At 44.2% G+C, this 18,939-nt stretch overlaps 1 protein-coding gene across 1 annotated transcript in view; it reads left to right on the top strand.

Annotated features, from left to right (window-relative positions):
- The window catches only part of LOC139413665 (citron Rho-interacting kinase-like), a 49,206-nt gene extending 31,914 nt beyond the window's left edge, over window positions 1–17,292 (top strand). Inside the window, exons 25-41 of the mRNA XM_071161302.1 lie at window positions 2,102–2,239; window positions 3,394–3,574; window positions 6,599–6,690; window positions 6,866–6,970; window positions 7,288–7,457; window positions 7,827–7,871; window positions 8,432–8,512; window positions 8,724–8,859; window positions 9,137–9,276; window positions 9,501–9,702; window positions 9,858–9,986; window positions 10,187–10,267; window positions 10,399–10,477; window positions 10,575–10,745; window positions 16,254–16,440; window positions 16,531–16,644; window positions 17,003–17,292. Of these exons, the coding sequence (XP_071017403.1) occupies window positions 2,102–2,239; window positions 3,394–3,574; window positions 6,599–6,690; window positions 6,866–6,970; window positions 7,288–7,457; window positions 7,827–7,871; window positions 8,432–8,512; window positions 8,724–8,859; window positions 9,137–9,276; window positions 9,501–9,702; window positions 9,858–9,986; window positions 10,187–10,267; window positions 10,399–10,477; window positions 10,575–10,745; window positions 16,254–16,440; window positions 16,531–16,644; window positions 17,003–17,026 (2,075 nt within the window). The 3' untranslated portion in view covers window positions 17,027–17,292. The remainder of the gene's footprint in view (window positions 1–2,101; window positions 2,240–3,393; window positions 3,575–6,598; window positions 6,691–6,865; window positions 6,971–7,287; window positions 7,458–7,826; window positions 7,872–8,431; window positions 8,513–8,723; window positions 8,860–9,136; window positions 9,277–9,500; window positions 9,703–9,857; window positions 9,987–10,186; window positions 10,268–10,398; window positions 10,478–10,574; window positions 10,746–16,253; window positions 16,441–16,530; window positions 16,645–17,002) is intronic.
- Window positions 17,293–18,939: the final 1,647 nt, after the last annotated feature.

The raw sequence follows: 18,939 nt of genomic DNA, 5'->3' as shown, positions 1-18,939 counted from the left end.
GATATGGTTAAAGTGACAATGCATATATGATGAACAGAGAGTAGCAGTAGCGTAAAATAGGGGTTGGCGGGTGGTGGGTGGGACACAATGCAGATGGCCCGGTTAGCCACTGTGCGGGAGCACTGGTTGGTCAGCCTAATTGAGGTAGTATGTACATTAATGTATAGTTAAAGTGACTATGCATATATAATAAACAGAGAGTAGCAGCAGTGTAAAAAGGGGGTTTGGGGGGGCATACAATGCAAATAGTCCAGGTAGCCATTTGATTACCTGTTCAGGAGTCTTATGGCTTGGGGGTTAAAAACTGTTGAGAAGCCTTTTTGTCCTAGACTTCGCACTCCGGCACAGCTTGCCATGCGGTAGTAGAGAGAACAGTCTATGGATGGCAGGCAGCTTAGCCCCAGTGATATACTGGGCCGTACGCACTACCCTCTGTATTGCCTTACGGTCAGAGGCCAAGCAATTGCCATACCAGGCAGTGATGCAACCAGTCAGGATGCTCTCGATGTTGCAGCTGTAGAACCTTTTGAGGATCTCAGGACCCATGCCAAATCTTTTTAGTTTCCTGAGGGGGAATAGGCTTTATCGTGTCCTCTTCACTACTGTCTTGGTGTGTTTGGACCATTCCCAATACCCCTTAATGTTAAAGTGAAAACAGGTTTTTAGAAATGTTAGCAATTTTCTATATAAAAATAAAAAATACCTAATTTACATGAGTATTCAGACCCTTTGCTTTGAGACTCGAAATTAAAATCAGGTGCTTCCTGTTTCCATTGATCATCCTTGATGTTTCTACAACTTGATTGGAGTCCACCTCTGGTAAATTCAATTGATTGGACATGTGCATGGTTGACAGTGCATGTCAGAGCAAAAACCAAGCCATGAGGTCCAAGGAATTGTCCGTTGAACTCCGAGACAGGATTGTGTCGAGGCACAGTCCTTGGGAAGGGTATCAAAAACTTTCTGCAGCATTGAAGTTCCCCAAGAACACAATGGCCTCCATCATTCTTAAATGGAAGAAGTTTGGAAACACCAAGACTCTTCCTCGAGCTGGCTGCCCGACCAAACCGAACAATCAGGGTGGAAATTCCTTGGTCAGGGAGGTTACCAAGAACACGTCACTCTGACAGAGCTCCAGAGTTCCTCTGTGGAAATGGGAGAACCTTCCAGAAGGACAACCATATCTGCAATACTCCACCAATCAGGTCTTTATGGTAGAGTGGCCAGACGGAAGCCACTCCTCAACAAAAGGCACATGACAGCCTGCTTGGACTTTGCTAAAAGGCACCTAAAGGACTCTCAGACCATGAGAAACCAGATTCTCTCGTCTGATGAAACCAAGATTGAAGTCTTCGGCCTGAATGCAAAGCTTCACATCTGGAGGAAACCTGGCACCATCCATATGGAGAAGAATGGTGCTGGCATCATCATGCTGTGGGGATGTTTTTCAGAAGCAGGGACTGGGAGACTAATCAGGATTGAGGGAAAGATGAACGGAGCAAAGTACAGAGAGATCCTTGATGAAAACCTGCTCCAGAGTGCTCAGGACCTACAACTGGGGCGAAGGTTCCCCTTCCAACAGGACAATGACCCTAAGCACAAAGCCAAGACAACACAGGAGTGGCTTTGGAACAAGTCTTTGAATGTCCTTGAGTGGCCCAGCCAGAGCCCATTCAAACATCTCTGGAGAGACCTGAAAATAACTGTGCAGCGACGCCCCCCATTCAACCTGACAGACCTTGAGAGGATCTGCAGAGAAGAATGGGAGAAACTTCACAAGTTCAGGTGTGCAAAGCCAGTAGTGTCGTACCCAAGAAGACAGTACTGAGTAAAGGGTCTGAATACTTATGGGATATTTCAAACTTTTTTTTTTAATGAAAACCTGTTTTTGCTTTGTCATGGGGTATTGTGTCTAGATTGATGAGGGTGAAAAAACTTTTGAATCCATTTTAGAATAAGGCTGCAACGTAACAAAATGTGGTAAAAGTCAAGGGGCCTGAATACTTTCCGAATTCACTGTATGTGCAAGACCACTGAAAAACTCATTCATTCTAGTTTTCACAAATTTTCACTCTATTTTTCTCCCTTCATCTTGTTGTAGAGTATGGGCGTCGTGTGAAGGAGAGGATGCACAGCAACATACCCCATCGTTTCAACTTCGGACTCAACATGAGGGCCACCAAGTGTGCTGTCTGCTTGGACACCGTGCACTTTGGACGGCAGGCCGCCACCTGCCTAGGTTAGTAGGTCCTACTGTACTGCACTGCCTTTCTTCCTCATCACTGTTGTGCTAGCACTGCTGTTGAACCCATGAGCATTGTCCCAAACCACTGCATTATGTTCATTACCAGGGCTCCAGACTGTGTCTACCTGCCCGGATACCTCTTTTGCTTTGACTTGCTGATGTTTTGATCGAGCCACGCTCTCCTTTCTTGGGGAACAAAAATGATCCCGGAGAAAGAAAGGTGTTCTGATTGTATAACATTTTGAAATCCAATTGCTGGAGAGAGGAGGTTCTCAGCTTTCTGTAGCTATAATTTCAGTTTTTTAACTCTGTGCTGATTAGCAACTATTTTACAACTGAAATATTTGATATAGCTTTGAGACACAGAGCGCGCAAAATTATTATGTGCATTGGCCATTGCGATTGCATAGATCTCATTGGGCCGTAGGCTACAACTGCAAAAAAAATTGGGACATTACATTTACTTTTAGATTAATACATGGCTACTAACAGTGGGTATTATATTTGGAGTTAGTGATTGAGCTAATGTGTTTTGAGTTTCCACTCACTCGAGTGATGAATTGGCCCCAAAAAAATTAGCCTATGATATTCGTGCAGGCATATTCATCTCTATTGAACAAAATCAAAAAGGCAACACTAAATTATAACAAAAGCCTAATTGTCAACCCAAGATGACAATCACTGGATTAGGAACCAAATTTAAGTATTTAGAATCACAACATGAAAAGATGATGAAATAACCTATTTCTTGAATACAATCTCAGTAGTCTATACATTTTTTTAAATAAAGCACAGTGAATGACTTTCTAAAATGATATTTAAAAAAAATCATATTGTGTGACACTGCACAAACAAATTGGTGGGACCAAATAATGGGCTGGTGCCACCAACCAGTGCCACCAGGGGGAAATGTTAGTCTGGAGCCCATACTGTATTTCAACTTTTTCTTGAAATCAAACTTTTCTAGCTTGTGGTCATTATTTTCTATAATTTTTTTTAAAAATATACCTGACACTCGTATACAGGTATGAAGATAAAATGGATTGACAACACAACTTCTCAGAGTACTTGTTTTCAGCCACCATAACTCTAAAATCAATCCTACAGAATGAATGCCTTTTCTTCTCTCTCTTCCTGGTCTACTGTAGAGTGCCACACCCTGTGCCACCCCAAGTGCTCGCCCTGCCTCCCTGCCACGTGCGGCCTGCCGGCGGAGTATGCTACCCACTTCTCAGAGGTGTTGTGTCGGGAGAAGGCCAACTCCCCTCCCCTGCAGCTCAAAGAGGCTGCTGGCCATGTACGCCTGGAGGGCTGGATGAAACAACCCAGGTCTGTGTACTTATATTTGTCATGGTTCCACCTGTCACCAGAGGGCGGCAGAGACCATCCTAGAGCCAATTATGACAGTCAGGTGTGTTATATTACTCATTATGATTTCCCCTTTCAAAAGAGGTGTGTTTTCTGTTTCTCTTTGCAAAAGCTAGAATTGTTTGCCGTGTGCGTTCGTTTCCTGAGTGAGATTTCGAGACTTATTGTTTGTTGTTTTTTCAAGTGTACTGTGATCCTGCGGATACCGTTTCTCAGTAAAGTATTTTGTTTATCCTTAACCTCCCTTTGGTAGGGGGCAGTATTTTCACATCCGGATGTAAAGCGTGCCCAAAGTCAACTGCCTGTTACTCAGGCCCAGAAGCTAGGATATGCATATAATTGGTAGATTTGGATAGGAAACACTAAAGTTTCTAAAACTGTTAAAATGATGTCTGAGGTATCAGGCGAAACCCCGAGGACAACCCCCCCCCCCCCCCCCCCCCAAAAAAAAAAACAATTCAGCCTACCACTGGTTGGCTGTCACTTTTATTATAAGGCGAAATCCTCCCAGATTGCAGTTCCTAGGGCTTCCACTAGATGTCAACAGTCTTTAGAAAGAGTTTCATGCTAGTTTTTGGAAAAATGAGCCAGGAATTGTAGTTTTTCTAGGTGGCTCCCATTTTAGCTGTAGTGTTTCCAAACGTGTGGAAGAGAGCGCGTTCTTTGGTATTTTTCTCCGGTAAAGACAATAACGATTCTCCGTCTTAAATTTAATTGTTTATCTACTTATTAGGGTACCTATGGTTTGATTATAAATGTTGTTTGAATTGTTTGGAAAAGTTTATTAGTAACCAAAAAGAAAGGAGGACCAAGGCACTCTTGATATAATTAATTTAAATGCCTTTATTAGTATGGCATGTTCAATAGAAACAAAGTTTTTTTTTAAACCGACGCGTTTTGGCTGCATGGCCTTTGTCAGGGAGTACAAAAAAAGGAATACAATGTCCTCTTTTGAACAGCTTTTCCAATTATCCCTAATTGGAAGAGGGAGTGATTACAAAATTGATTGGACACACCTAGTAAGCAATACTATACACATTAAAAGGTGAAATACTGTAGCTAAGTTATCATAAAAATACAACTCCAAGCTAGAAGTATCAGAAGACTAAAAGGTAGTTCTAACCTTAAATAATACTGGGAGAAGTGTCAAGAATAAGAAAGCAATATATTTCATAGTACACTAGGACAACAAAACATGAACAACAACAGTCTAACCATAGCTGAGGGCAAATTAAGCAAAATGTCCATTGGATGACAGCAAATGGACCCATCACGACCCTACAGGAAGGGTGAGAAATCCATATATTCATTTAAACCAGGGTATTTAGTGGCCTGTAGTTTGTAAATCCCAAAACTTTCCCTTTGGTTTAGCTGTTTAAGACGGTCCCCTTTTCTAATAGAGGCCGGAATATGATCAATAACCATAGCTTGTAGGGAGGCAGGGTTGCCATGGTGTAGGGACTTGTAGTGCCTTGCCATGGTGTAGGGACTTGTAGTGCTTAGCCATGGGGTAGTCTTCATTACCTACCCGTATGGCATACTTGTGTTCCGCTAAGCGGTCTTGAAGGCGTCTCTTTGTCCGTCCAATGTAGAACACTTGCAATCTATAGATGACATGAGTGGTTTTACAGTTAATGAAATGCTTGATGTAATACTCAATTTTGGAAGCTGTGTCAACAAAATACTTATTCTGTACAATATTACTGCAATGGTTGCAATGGGTACATTTAAAAGAGCCCTTGGGTTTGTGGTCAAGCCAAGTTTTTTGAGAGTCACCCGGAAGATAACTGTGGACTAATTTGTCATTTAGGGTAGGACATCTCTTAACGCTTATGACTGTTGGCTCAGGAAAGACTTGGCATAGTAGTGTATCACTTTGGATGATTCCCCAATTATTTTTAATGGTTCTTTTAATGTTCTCTGCTTCAGTGCTGTATTTTGTAACAAAATACACTCTCTCTGATGTATCACGAGGCACTCCCCTTCGCAACAAGTTCTCTCTGTCCAATTTCGCGTTCAGCAATTTCACCGGATGTTGGCCAGGTGGGACGTTACCGTAAAAAGTGCCCATAAGAAGTTAACCACTGATTCCTCGTCTGGTCTCTTCTCTGCACCTGGGTCCAACCTTACCACGTCACTGCAAGCTTCTGCCTAAACATGGACACAACAGAGATCCCCCAGATCAAGAATGCTGTAACCCACCAAGGAGCACTGCTGGGGCGGCAGTATGAACAACTCTCCCAAATATCAGAGACCCTCCGGGCACTTACCGACTCCCTCCAACCAGAGTCGAACCTTAACCCAGGAAGAGCCAATACCCAAGTCTCATTGCCCAGTGCTACAGGCGTCGCCATAGTTCCTCCAGGGAACCTGAACCAGGAACACAAGATCCCAGCCGCCGAGCGGTACGACGGCCACCCGGGAGGATGCAAGGGGTTCCTCGCTCAGTGTTCTCTGTGCGTGCTACAGTCCTCCTCGTTCCACACCGATTGGGCCATGATTGCCTACATCTGGACAGACCATCCTAGAGACAATTATGACAGTCAGATGTGTTATATTACTCATTACGATTTCCCCTTTAAAAGAGGTGTGTTTTCTGTTTCTCTTTGCAGAAGCTTGAATTGTTTACCGTGTGCGTTCATTTCCTGAGTGAGTTTGCGAGACTTAGTGTTTTTTTTTTTTTTTTCAAGTGTACTGTTTATCCTTAACCACTGATTCCTTGTCTGGTCTCCTCTGCACCTGGGTCCAACCTTACCACGTCACAATAGTAACCACTTTATTATGGACATTCTTCTGTTTACCTGCCTTACCTTGCTTATCTAGAGCACTTTGATAATTTCTTATAAAGCCCTTTTTAAACTAAACGTGTTTTTCCTTCCCTTACTCCTCCTCTTCCTCCTTGGGCATGAGCTCTGGGTATGGCGCTACCCAGGGAAAATGTAACACCTGTGAATATTCTGCTTCATAGTGTGTGTGTGTCTGCAGGAACTCCAGGCGGGGCCAGCAAGGCTGGGAGAGGAAGTATGTGGTGCTGGATGGGACCAAGGTGTCCATCTATGACTCTGAACCCAGAGAAGGTACTGCTCCTTGACTTGACTCTCCTTTTGTGTTTATTCAACAGACTGTTTTGGCAGTTTTCATGACCATGGTCTGCTGGGACTTGTCCAATAGGAAATTAGAATTATTTGGTTAGCATTGCAAAAAGTTTTTCTGCGGTTTTCTCTAATGAATATGACCCTGGTGTGTTACCAGACTCTCTGAAGCCAGAGGAGGAGTTTGAACTGTGTCTCCCTGACGGAGAGGTGACTATCCATGGAGCTGTGGGAGCCTCGGAGCTCATCAACACGGCTAAGTCAGGTACAGTTACAGTGCGCCTGTCTAAGGAGGAGTAGGGAAGGAAAAATAAGTTTAGTTTAAAAAGGGCTTTAGAAGAAATTCTCAAAGTGCTGGTACAGGTTGTGTTGGTACGGGTCCACCTGTCTCAACTTCTGTTTTTTTGCAAAATTCCGCCATCTGGAACAAACAAAGTTAATGGTCCCGACATTAAACCTAACAAAAGTTATAGATGACTCCCCCAGATATTACTCATTTAAGTAGCTTAATCAGGTGTGGGTGTGTGATCAAGTCATGTTTCTTCAATCTGTCATCTTGTTGTGTTGATACTCTTTGTGCAGACATCCCATACATCCTAAAGCTGGAGTCTCACCCCCACACCACCTGTTGGCCTGGCCAGTCTCTATACTTCATGGCTCCCAGCTTCCCAGACAAGCAGCGCTGGGTGGCTGTCCTGGAGTCAGTTGTAGCTGGCAGCAGGGGCTCCATGGACAAGGTTGACGCTGACGCGGTGAGTGTGTGTCTGTGCATATCTCAAGAGCCATCTTCAATCTCTAGTCAGTTGATATTTGAAGAATTGTTGTAACTTTTAATGTCTCCATCTGAGTTCTCCTGCAAGTGCAGTAGAGTTTATAAATGAACCACACTCAAACATGAAAGAGCAAGACTTGCTTGGTGTTTGCTGGAGAGTAGGGTCAGGTGTATTCACACTCAATAGTCTCTTTCTCTCCTCTTCCCACCCCTTTCCCTCTCTTTTTGTCTGCATGTTGTCCCTCTACTATCTGTTTGTTGTCAATGATTTTTATGTATGAATACATATTTTACGCATATTTTACACTGTATGTGTAAATATACTGAGGTGTTGTTGACCACACTGTAGACAGCTGTTCCTAAAAAACAGAAGAACCTCTCCCCATTGGTCCAGGTAAAGATCTGCATGAGCCTGCCTTATGCTTGGGCCAACAGAGCATGCAGACACACACTTACTGTATACACGTACAGACATATCCAAGCACACAAACTACACGTCACTATCACGCATACAGTAAATACAAACACACACTCTCACGCCCTGAAAGGCAGCCACATGCCCACACATGCAGCACTCATGCAGCGCCTGTATGTGAGATGGCACTGTTGTGCAGCTTTGTCCCCTGGCTTCATGCATGCACTTCCATGTTAAAGGTAATGTACTCTACGTCCCACCAATGCAGCCCAACGATTGATCAATTGGCTTCGTCTATTGTTTAGGGATTGATAGATTCACCATCCATTGCTATGTCTTTATAGTTGTTTCAAGTGTCTGTTGTTAATTTAGATTTATTTTTTAATTTCCCCCCCCAAGTGTCCATATCCAGCAGCTAACAGTCATGTCTGTGTTGTCACCTGCTCTGTCCTGGCACACTCTTGCCTCTTGTCTCTTGTCACAGCCATTGTGCATATAACCTGCTGACCTGTTGCTTTCCCTCTCCTATATGATGACAGAAACTTCTAGGGAATTCTCTGCTGAAGCTGGAGGGAGACGACCGGCTGGATATTAACTGCACCCTGCCCCTCACCGACCAGGTAAGACCTGCAACTAAACCATGCTACGGCCTTGAGGTATACCTTTTATCATGGATGGACTAAAACTTGGCGATCTAAATAGATCACTCACAAGAATGTGAAAGAAACACAGCTTTATTTGCTCAATTCTCAACAGCAAAATATGTATGCGATGGGTTATATTGCTATTTCCCCATTCGAGCTGTGTGGCCTTCTCTCTCCCTCTCCATAGATAGTGTTGGTGGGCTCTGAGGAGGGCCTGTATGCCCTGAACGTCATTAAGAACAGTCTGACTCACATCCCCGGCCTGGCCTCCGTTTTCCAGATCCGGATCCTCAAGGAGCACGACAAGCTGCTCATAATTACTGGTCAGTGTTTGGGACAAACTGTGTCCAGGCAAGGTTGCTGTAGCATGCAAGCGTAGTTCACCGAAACAGTTACAGTATATTAATACCACGATTATAGAGAATGTTAATACAGTGTAATATCTGTTTATTATCCCATCTGTTATTGTGTGTGGGAGGGAGTATGCAGTTTGTACTGTAGGTGTTTGTGCTTACTGTAGAAGTACTTTGTGACAACTGCTGATGCAAAAAGGGCTTTATAAATAAATGATTGATTATGTCTATACCATGTCTGGTCCAGGAGAGGAGCGGGCTCTGTGTCTGGTGGAGATCAAGAAGGTGAAGCAGTCACTGTCTCAGTCCCACCTCCCGGCCCAGCCAGATCTCAGCCCATACATCTTTGAGACGGTCAAGGGATGCCACCTCTTCTCCTCTGGCAAGGTGTGAGCCACCAATTTACGTTTCTCTTCATGGATTGTTTTCACCTTATCGAAATAGAACGCAACATTGTTTTCATTGTTTTCATAGTCATAGCGCATAGCAAATTATTCACACCTTTTGATAATGCATCAAGATGTCTGTTAAATTCCTTGACACTGTAGACACAACTGAGTGATCTCTGGAGTGATTGTTGTCTGACTGTTTTGCTTTTGTCCCTTGTGCAGATTGAGAATGGCACGTGTATATGTGCAGCCATGCCCAACAAGATCACCATACTGCGCTACAACGACAACCTCAATAAGTTCTGTATCAAGAAGGAGATTGAGACGTCAGAGCCCTGCAGCTGTATCCACTTCACAGGCTACAGCATCATCATCGGCACCAACAAGTTCTACGAGATTGAGATGAAGCAGTACGTGCTGGAAGGTTGGTCAATGACTCCTCACACAGGATGCAAGTTAATGGTAGACACTTATCTCGGGTTAAATGGACTGAAACAGGAAAGGACTACCTGGACTTGTCCAAAAATACATTTTTGTATTGTTGGTTGATTGATTGGTGTGGGGACCTCTCTCTTGCAGAGTTCCTGGATAAGAATGATGTGACGTTGGCCTCGGCCATCTTTGCAGCCTCCTCCCACAGTTTCCCCATCTCCATCATCCAGGTCACCCAGGCACCGCAGAAAGACGAGTACCTGCTCTGCTTCCACGGTCAGACAGATGTTTCTTTCACATTCATACACATTCTATAGGCCGTGTGTGTGTGCGTGTTTGTGTGTGTGCGCGGCTGGTTGTGAGAGAGGGAGAGTTTCTGCTGTCATTATGATTAGTGAAAGTGTTACTACCAATTTCCACACAGTTTACCTGCAAGAATGATTGCTAATTTCTGCTTGTGGTGATTCATTGTCCAGAGTTTGGGGTGTTTGTGGACGAGCATGGCCGCAGGAGTCGAAGTGAGGACATCCAATGGAGCTGTTTGCCTCTCTCATTTGGTAAGTCAAATCATGTTTTACCACTATAAGGATCATCTCGGAAGGATTGAAGCATTGCCATTTAGAAAAGTGTTATAAGACATTATAAGGGCTCATACATGCTTATAACACAGTGCTCCTCTCCATTTCAGCCTACAGAGAACCCTACCTGTTTGTGACCTATTTCAACTCGTTGGATGTGATTGAGGTCCAGGGCCACTCTGCTCTAGGGTAATACCACCTCCCTGATCCTTTAGTTTACTGAAACCCTGAATGAGTTAGCATAACATTGTAAGATTTTTCAATGGGGGTATTGTGTCTTGTTCAGGGCCCACTCGTACGCTCACCTAGACATCCCCAACCCGCGCTACCTGGGCCCAGCCATCTCCTCCGGGGCCATTTACCTGGCTTCATCCTACCAGAACAAGCTCCGGGTCATCTGCTGTAAGGGGAACCTGGGACAGGAGGGGGAACTGCAGAGGAATGGCTCTGGACGCAGGTACATGGCTCTTACTTTTATTTCTCTCTTTCACTCACTCATTCCTCCGCAATGCTGAGCGATTAACTGAAATGTTGGTACAAATGTTTTGTTTTTTAAACAACCAATTGACAGACCTTTGTTAAATTATTTGAATTCCATCTCCTTCGTTTTTTTCCTGTGAGCTCAATGCGCACATTGCTTAATTTCTAGAGAAAAATCAGATCAAGCCCGAACTATGCGATGTACTAAGGAGTTGTAGTTTCCAACAGGACAAAATTCTACATAGTTTAGCTCAGAAAACATGGTAAATACTAAATCCATTGCGCGCCGGTATGTTTCTTTTACACCTGCTACATAAGGTTAGTGTCGGGCAGACACAAGAGAGAAGACTGAGTGATCAGAGGGATAGAAAGCAGTTGCTTGACGAGGTACAGTATCTGTACCTGACAATACATGATTGATAGTTTGTATTTGTAACGGATGTCTTCGGGAGAAAGAGAGGAGGACCAAAGCGCAGCGTGGTAAGTGTTCATGATGATTTTAATTAAAGAAAGCACTGAACACTGAATCAAAACAATAAACGATGACGTGAATTTACAAAACCGAAACAGTACCGGGTGGCCCAAACAATCACACGGAAACAAACACCCACAAACCAAAAGTGAAACCCAGGCTACATAAGTATGATTCTCAATCAGAGACAACTAACGACACCTGCCTCTGTTTGAGAACCATACTAGGCCGAACACAAAAACCAACATAGAAAAACAAACAGACTGCCCACCCCAACTCACGCCCTGACCATACTAAAACAAAGAATAAAATAACAGAACTATGGTCAGAACGTGACAGTACCCCCCCCAAAGGTACGGACTCCGGCCGCAAAACCTGAACCTATAGGGGAGGGTCTTGGTGGGCGTCTGTCCGCGGTGGCGGCTCTGGCGCGGGATGTGGAGCTCACTTCACCATAGTTTTTGTCCGCCTCCTCAACCGCTCCCGTGGCCTCTAATGAGCGGTGACCCTCGCCACCGATCTTGGACTGGGGGCCCTTTCCACGGGTCCCGAAAGGACGGGAGATTCCGGCAGCGCCGGACAGGCGGGAGACTCCAGCAGCGGGAGACTCCGGCAGCGCCGGAGTGAAGGGCGATTCTGGCATCGCCTGGCTGACTGACTGACGATCCTGGCGGCTCCTGGCTGGCTGGCAGCTCTGGCGGCTCAGGACAGACTGGCGGCTCTGGCGGCTCAGGACAGACTGGGAGACTCTGGCGTCTCAGGACAGACGGGAGACTCTGGCGTCTCAGGATGGCAGGGTAGCCTAGTGGTTAGAGCGTTGGACTAGTAACCGGAAGGTTGCAAGTTCAAATCCCCGAGCTGACAAGGTACAAATCTGTCGTTCTGCCCATGAACAGGCAGTTAACCCACTGTTCCTAGGCCGTCATTGAAAATAAGAATTTGTTCTTAACTGACTTGCCTAGTTCAATAAAGGTAAAAAATCAAATTAAAAAAAGGACAGACGGGAGACTCTGGCAGCTCAGGACAGACGGGAGACTCTGGCGGCTCAGGACAGACGGGAGACTCTGGCGGCTCAGGACAGACGGCAGACTATGGCGGCTCAGGACAGACGGGAGACTCTTGCAGCTCAGGACAGACGGTAGCACCTAGGAAGAAGAAGACGGAGAGACAGCCTGGTGTGGGGGGCTGCCACCGGAGAGCTGGTGCGTGGAGGTGGCACTGGATAGACCGGACTGTGCAGGCGCACTGGAACTCTTGAGCACCGAGCCTGCCCAACCTTACCTGATTGAATGCTCCCCGTAGCCAGGCCAGTGCGGCGAGGTGGAATAGCCCGCACTGAGCTGTGCTGGCGAACCGGGGACACCATGCGTAAGGCTGGTGCCATGTACGCCGGCCCGAGGAGACGCACTGGAGACCAGATGTGTAGAGCCGGCTTCATGGCACCTGGCTCGATGCCCACTCTAGCCCGGCCGATACGAGGAGCTGGAATGTACCGCACCGGGCTATGCACACGCACCGGGGACACCGTGCGCTCCACCGCATAACAAGGTGCCTGCCCGGGTCCCTCTCGCTCTCCGGAAAGCACGGGAAGTTGGCGCAGGTCTCCTACCTGACTTTGCCATACTCCCCATGTGGTCCCCCCCCCCCAATACATTTTTGGGGCTGCCTCTCGGCTTCCAGCCGCGCTGCCGTTCTGCCTCCTCATACCGGCGCCTCTCTGCTTTCGCTGCCTCCAGCTCTGCTTTGGGGCGGCGATATTCCCCTGGCTGTGTGCAGGGTCCTTTGCCGTCCGGAATCTCCTCCCAAGTCCAGTTCTCCAAATATCGCTGCCTCTCCTGCTGCTGCCCGTAACCACGCTGCTTGGTCCTCTGGTGGTGGGTGTTTCTGTAACGGATTTCCTCCTCTTCGTCTGAGGAGGAGTAAGGATCGGACCAAAGCGCCGCGTGGTAAGTGTTCATGATGATTTTAATTAAAGAAAGCACTGAACACTGAATCAAAACAATAAACAATGACGTGAATTTACAAAACCGAAACACTCACACGGAAACAAACACCCATAAACCAAAAGTGAAACCCAGGCTACCTAAGTATGATTCTCAATCAGAGACAACTAACGACACCTGCCTCTGATTGAGAACCATACTAGGCCGAACACAAAAACCAACATAGAAAAACAAACAGACTGCCCACCCCAACTCACGCCCTGACCATACTAAAACAGAATAAAATAACAGAACTATGGTCAGAACGTGACAGTATTCAGCAGTCATAAAAGTATGCCTTATTTAATTTGAAGAACTACTAAAATTGTGATTTTGTCAGAGAGCATAGACAGCAGCTCTATAGAGATGAGATGATCACATGAAATAAAGTCATCAAATAAAATTACATGTAATATACACACCTGAAATATTTGATTAAAGTAATGTGAATTAATGATGGTTAATAAGTGAGTAATGAGCCGTCACTACCATCATGGGGCTTTCATTCATTGTTTTATTCTGTGTTACAGCATTCAACCCACGTAATGCATAGTGCATAAAACAAATATTGAAATAGAAAACCGGGATTTAAAAAAAAAAATCAAACCGAACCAACCACAAAAAGCACTACTCACTCACTCACTCACTCACTCACTCACTCACTCACTCACTCACTCACTCACTCACTCACTCACTCACTCACTCACTCACTCACTCACTAACTTCCTAACACACACAGAAACACACGCACACACACCACTTGGGTTTGCATGCATAGAGATACAGTCCATCATTGCTTGTTTGGTGGTGGTACAATTGGGAATTGGAGGAACAATGGGATTCTTCGTCACTAAACCATCTGTTGGCTGGGCTAAACCTTCTGTTGGCTGGGCTAAACCTTCTGTTGGCTGGGCTAAACCTTCTGTTGGCTGGGCTAAACCTTCTGTTGGCTGGGCTAAACCTTCTGTTGACTGGGCTAAACCTTCTGTTGGCTGGGCTAAATCTTCTGTTGGCTGGGCTAAACCTTCTGTTGGCAAGGCTAAACCTTCTGTTGGCTGGGCTAGTTAGTGGTTCAACTGGTTAGTTGAGGCAGAATTGGGCCGGTCGTGGTTACAGTATGACTTCATTATGATTTCTCCTCTCTCTAGGTTTCATTTAGCTGGTGGTGTGGACTGGAACCTCTCACTGGTGGCACTGGTTGGCATTCAGTTGGCATAGTTTGGAGCGATTTCAGTGCCAACAGAATTTGAATTCCATTATTTTGAATTTGTATTAGGATATTAAATTTGAATGTGATGCTTTCTTATTTGTAATGCACAAATTGTATTCATAAATTGAACTTGTGTTTCATGAGTTAAAACAGAATTGAGGGGAACAGAACACGTCCATGTTCCAGAGAGTCTTAGCTTTCAGGAATGGGGTTATAATAGTGTATAGCCAAAACGGTTCAAACACTAAAGCCAAATTCATAGGAAGAAAATAAATAAATTCATAGGAAGAAAATAAATCCAACATGTCACGTTGGCTTCAGAAACCGGCAGAAGCTTCTGTTGACCACTTAGAGTGTTTGATTCTAGCTGTTCTCTACCTTTCTTGGCTGGAAAAGTGCCAGGATGTTGTCTGGTTTTGAATCTGAATTTAAAGAACTGAATTTGAAAACTGCATGCAATATTAAATTAATTCAGTTTCAAATCATGAAATGAAAATTCAGTTTATGAATTCAATTAATTTACTAGTGCATTACAAATGCAAAAATATTAAGTTCAATATCCTAATACAATTTTTGTTGCCGCTGAAATTGCTCCATAGCATAAGTTGCCAGACACGTGGCATAGTCTGGCATACTAGGTGGCACCTGTCTGCATACGGGTGACATAGGTTGGCATACATAACTTGTGAGCTTTCTGGTAATGGTATTCTTCCATCTGATACACCATGCATATCTGAGACCTGGATTAATGCTGGTGTTTATTCTTTGCAGGAGGAAGTGTGCCTTTTACTTAAACATGGCATTACTTAGACATTGTCTATTTAATAAGTCAAATACATCATGGTAAATAAAGGGTGGTTACTACTTGTATTTTCTGAGACTCCCTGTATCTACCAATCAAACAGCTGCATTAATGTAATATTGTAGTGACAGTTTGCTTAGAGTTAGCTTTTTTTTAACCACCCTCCCATACAGTTTGACCTTGTGGGTTTCATGATGTTTAAAGAACAGAAGAGAGGGTTGAAGAGGGGCATAGGGTTCATTGCAATTTTTCTCATCTTCACCAAAAATATGTTTGTACTCTAATGTATTTATAGTAAAAGACAGAAGGCCATCCAAAATGTCATTTGTCAACCGTCATTCAGCCATTATCCATACATCGTACTCTTTCTGTGCAATTTAGGACAGAAAAATGTATATTTGTTAAAGTGCTAGGAAAATGACCAGCTGGAGTTGTCATATCATTGATTCCATAATCCTCCGTGTAATATGAAATGGGACATTTTACTTCTGGAGCGAACATGGTGACGATATGACAAAATGTCTTTGGCTCTCCAATCCATCGATGGATACAAATGTGCAGTGACAGAATCAACCATATCTCATTTTTGTCCTGTACACTTGCTCATGTTTTGTCTCCTACTGTGACAGTGGCTAACCCATTAGCTGTTTGCATAATCTTCAGTGATTTCAATGAGAATTGCTTTCTCGACATCCAAAGCCATTGCTTGCCACTGTCTTGATTTCATTTTACATAGCTATTGAGAGTATTACACTAGCCATAGTTATGATTGACATCAGCTTAATATAAATATATATATTTAATGCACCACTTTGTACCAAGATCACTTCTTCAAGATGGATGCATTAGTGGCTGTTTCATGGTTCTGTTCAGTAACTTCATCCAGATACTCCCCCTCACATCAGGGCAGCAGTACACTATGCAATGCTGTTTACCCTGTGATCTTTGTCCCGTGGCGCCCTGCCCTGCCCTTTCCATCTCCACAATGGGTCTCTCCAATGCCTCCTTTTCATCCACAGCCCCAACAAGCGTGGGCCGCCCTCCTACAACGAGCACATCACCAAGCGCCTAGCGGCCAGTCCTGCGTTGCACGGTGACCCGGGCACGCCACACCGCTACCGCGAGGCCCGCACCGAGTTCCGCCGCGACAAGTCACCCGGCCGCCGGCCACACTCGGTGGAGAGGGAAAAGTCTCCCAGTGGCAGGATGATGATGGACCCGCGTCTGGCCAGGTCTCCAGGGAGAGCCTTTGGGGGGGATCTACGCCTCGGTCGCTCCCCAGGGAGGTTGATGGACCGGGATGTGAGGAGGGAGAGGTCGCCGGGACGGGGGTTCGAGGAGCAGCAGCATGGAGTTCGCCAGAGACTCCACACCAGCTCCGGACGCACGCCCCTCACCACAGTCAACAAGGTTAGAGAGTAGACTATGTATGCTTCCCAAATAGCCCCAATACCCTATTCAATGATTTCCCTTGCCTGATTTACAGGACATAACATGAGTGGTATTGGGTGACTTGTGAACCCTTTTCCCTATTTAGTGCACTACTTTGGACCAGAGCCCTGTCTTTTTCAATATGGCATAATTTTGATAGATTCTTTGGATATGCTGAATTACTTGAAAATTTATTTTTCTATGAGACTTTCCTATTTCAGTGATGAATCTTCTTTGAGCAAGCCTTAATGATACCAAGTAATGTAAATTCCTCTGCCTAACTTCTCTGTTAGTGCCCTAACACCTGACCAGATCTGTCTCTGATCTTTCTGTACAGGTGTGGGATCAATCATCTGTTTGAGGAGAGAGAAGAGTGACATCCCCCTTACCCGGGTTAGGGAATAGGAGGTTGGTCAGAGTATTACATCACCCAGAGAGTCCAATAGGAAAAGCAGCTAAAGCGTTGAAACCCACTGTCAATGTTGAATGTCAGAACTATGGGATTTTACTAGAATAAATCATGGTAATGCAATGTTGATATACAGTAACAAATCATTTTTTTATATCCAACATTTGACGTCTGCAAGGACCAAAACACCTTAAACAACATTTGTCACAAACACTGAGATAAACGCTTGGAATATCTGCTCAATTAAATCCTGGAAATGTACAGATAAATCTCAGAGTTTAGAAACACAACTAAACGTTCTCCTGGATTTTCTCTCTCCCCTGTGCATATCAGCTAGATCAGTGGTGGGCATCTCCAGTCCTAGAGGGACACACTGTGTGCAGGCTTTTGTTACAGCTCAGCACTAATACGCCTCATTCAAATAATCAACTAATCAAAGTCTTCAATTTAGATCAAGTGGAATTAGGTGTTTGTTAGAGCTTATCTGGTACAAAGTCGACACACACACTGCAGCCTTCTAGGATTAGTCCATCCCTGAGCTAGATGACTACACTAAAACACACTAAAACCGCACTACCCACAATCCCCAGCACCAACTGACTCTTGCAACAGGACCTTTATAAATAACCATAATGCTAATTGACACTGTAAATAGGCAGACTTAGGTTTCTTCCAAAATGGCACCCTACTCCCTATACACTGCACTACTTTGACCAGGACCAACAGGGATCTGGTCAAAAGTAGTACTCTATATAGGGAGTAGGGTACCATTTCAGACAGAGCCATGCTTTTTATAGATACTGAAAGGGAACCTCAAGGCTGGAAAAGCCACATCTATTTTTGTTAAAGCGAAAAGTGATTGTTACATGTATGTGTCTTCTTAAATGTCAAATTAATATTATTGTTTTAAAATGTCCTTTATCAAGTGAGCATTTTGCCTTGGACCCATCTTGTGTAATGCACTTCTACACGCAAAAGCAAACATGCGGCTTGAGAGATCATTAAGCTTACAACATACTACTTCAATATTCATTTTTTACCGCAATCTCCCTTACCCTCTTGTATATACCCCCCAAACTGTTGTTTATGATTGATTGATGAAGATTTTTTTTTTAGTTCTACTGATTTGTCAAAGGCATTGATGTACTTAAATGAAAATGAAAAAGAAATATCCTATGCTCTTCAGCATCATATTCATTTCAGTGAACAATGACGGCGATTCAACACTGGAGCATGTGAGCGATAGAAAAAATATATATTTATACACGTTTTAGTTTGCGTTAAATTTACATTTTATGGGTGACATTTTCCTACTGCTGAACACCTCATGCAGCAAAAACATATGGTATTTTCAGTCACATAAGCCTACTCTTTATACTTTAATATATCAACTTACTTTTGATGTACTTATTCTTTATATTTGCTTAACATCAGCCCCCCCCCCCCACACACACAAACAAATGATTTATATTCAACCATGACGACCAAAATTCAGTGTAGCAGTGAAAGGTCACGTAGCAAATTCTTGTAGAACAGGTTAGCCTTCATGTGAAATAAACATTTTTCTCACATCCTCTATATGCATCTTTTACTCAGCATCTGGGCGGGAGTGTACAAGGTTGTAAATTGACTTCATTTCATACGTGCCTATCAATTTAACATCTGCTACCTAAGTCCATCCCTCTACTTTTCCACTTTTTGGAAACTTTGCGAGCGGCAGAATACCAATGTGCATTTTGCGGACATTTTGCGGATATTGTTTAGACGAGAAACATGTCGCCCTGTTCTCGATATGATGATGTTGATGTCTTACAAAGGATTTACTAGCTTTCCCTGTAGATTTTGTCACACAATATTAAACATAA

The sequence above is a fragment of the Oncorhynchus clarkii genome, chromosome 7 (genome assembly GCF_045791955.1).
Source record: "Oncorhynchus clarkii lewisi isolate Uvic-CL-2024 chromosome 7, UVic_Ocla_1.0, whole genome shotgun sequence".
NCBI lineage: Eukaryota > Metazoa > Chordata > Actinopteri > Salmoniformes > Salmonidae > Oncorhynchus > Oncorhynchus clarkii.
The sequence above is the reverse complement of the archived record's forward strand: the minus strand, read 5'-3'. Positions and strand labels throughout refer to the sequence as shown.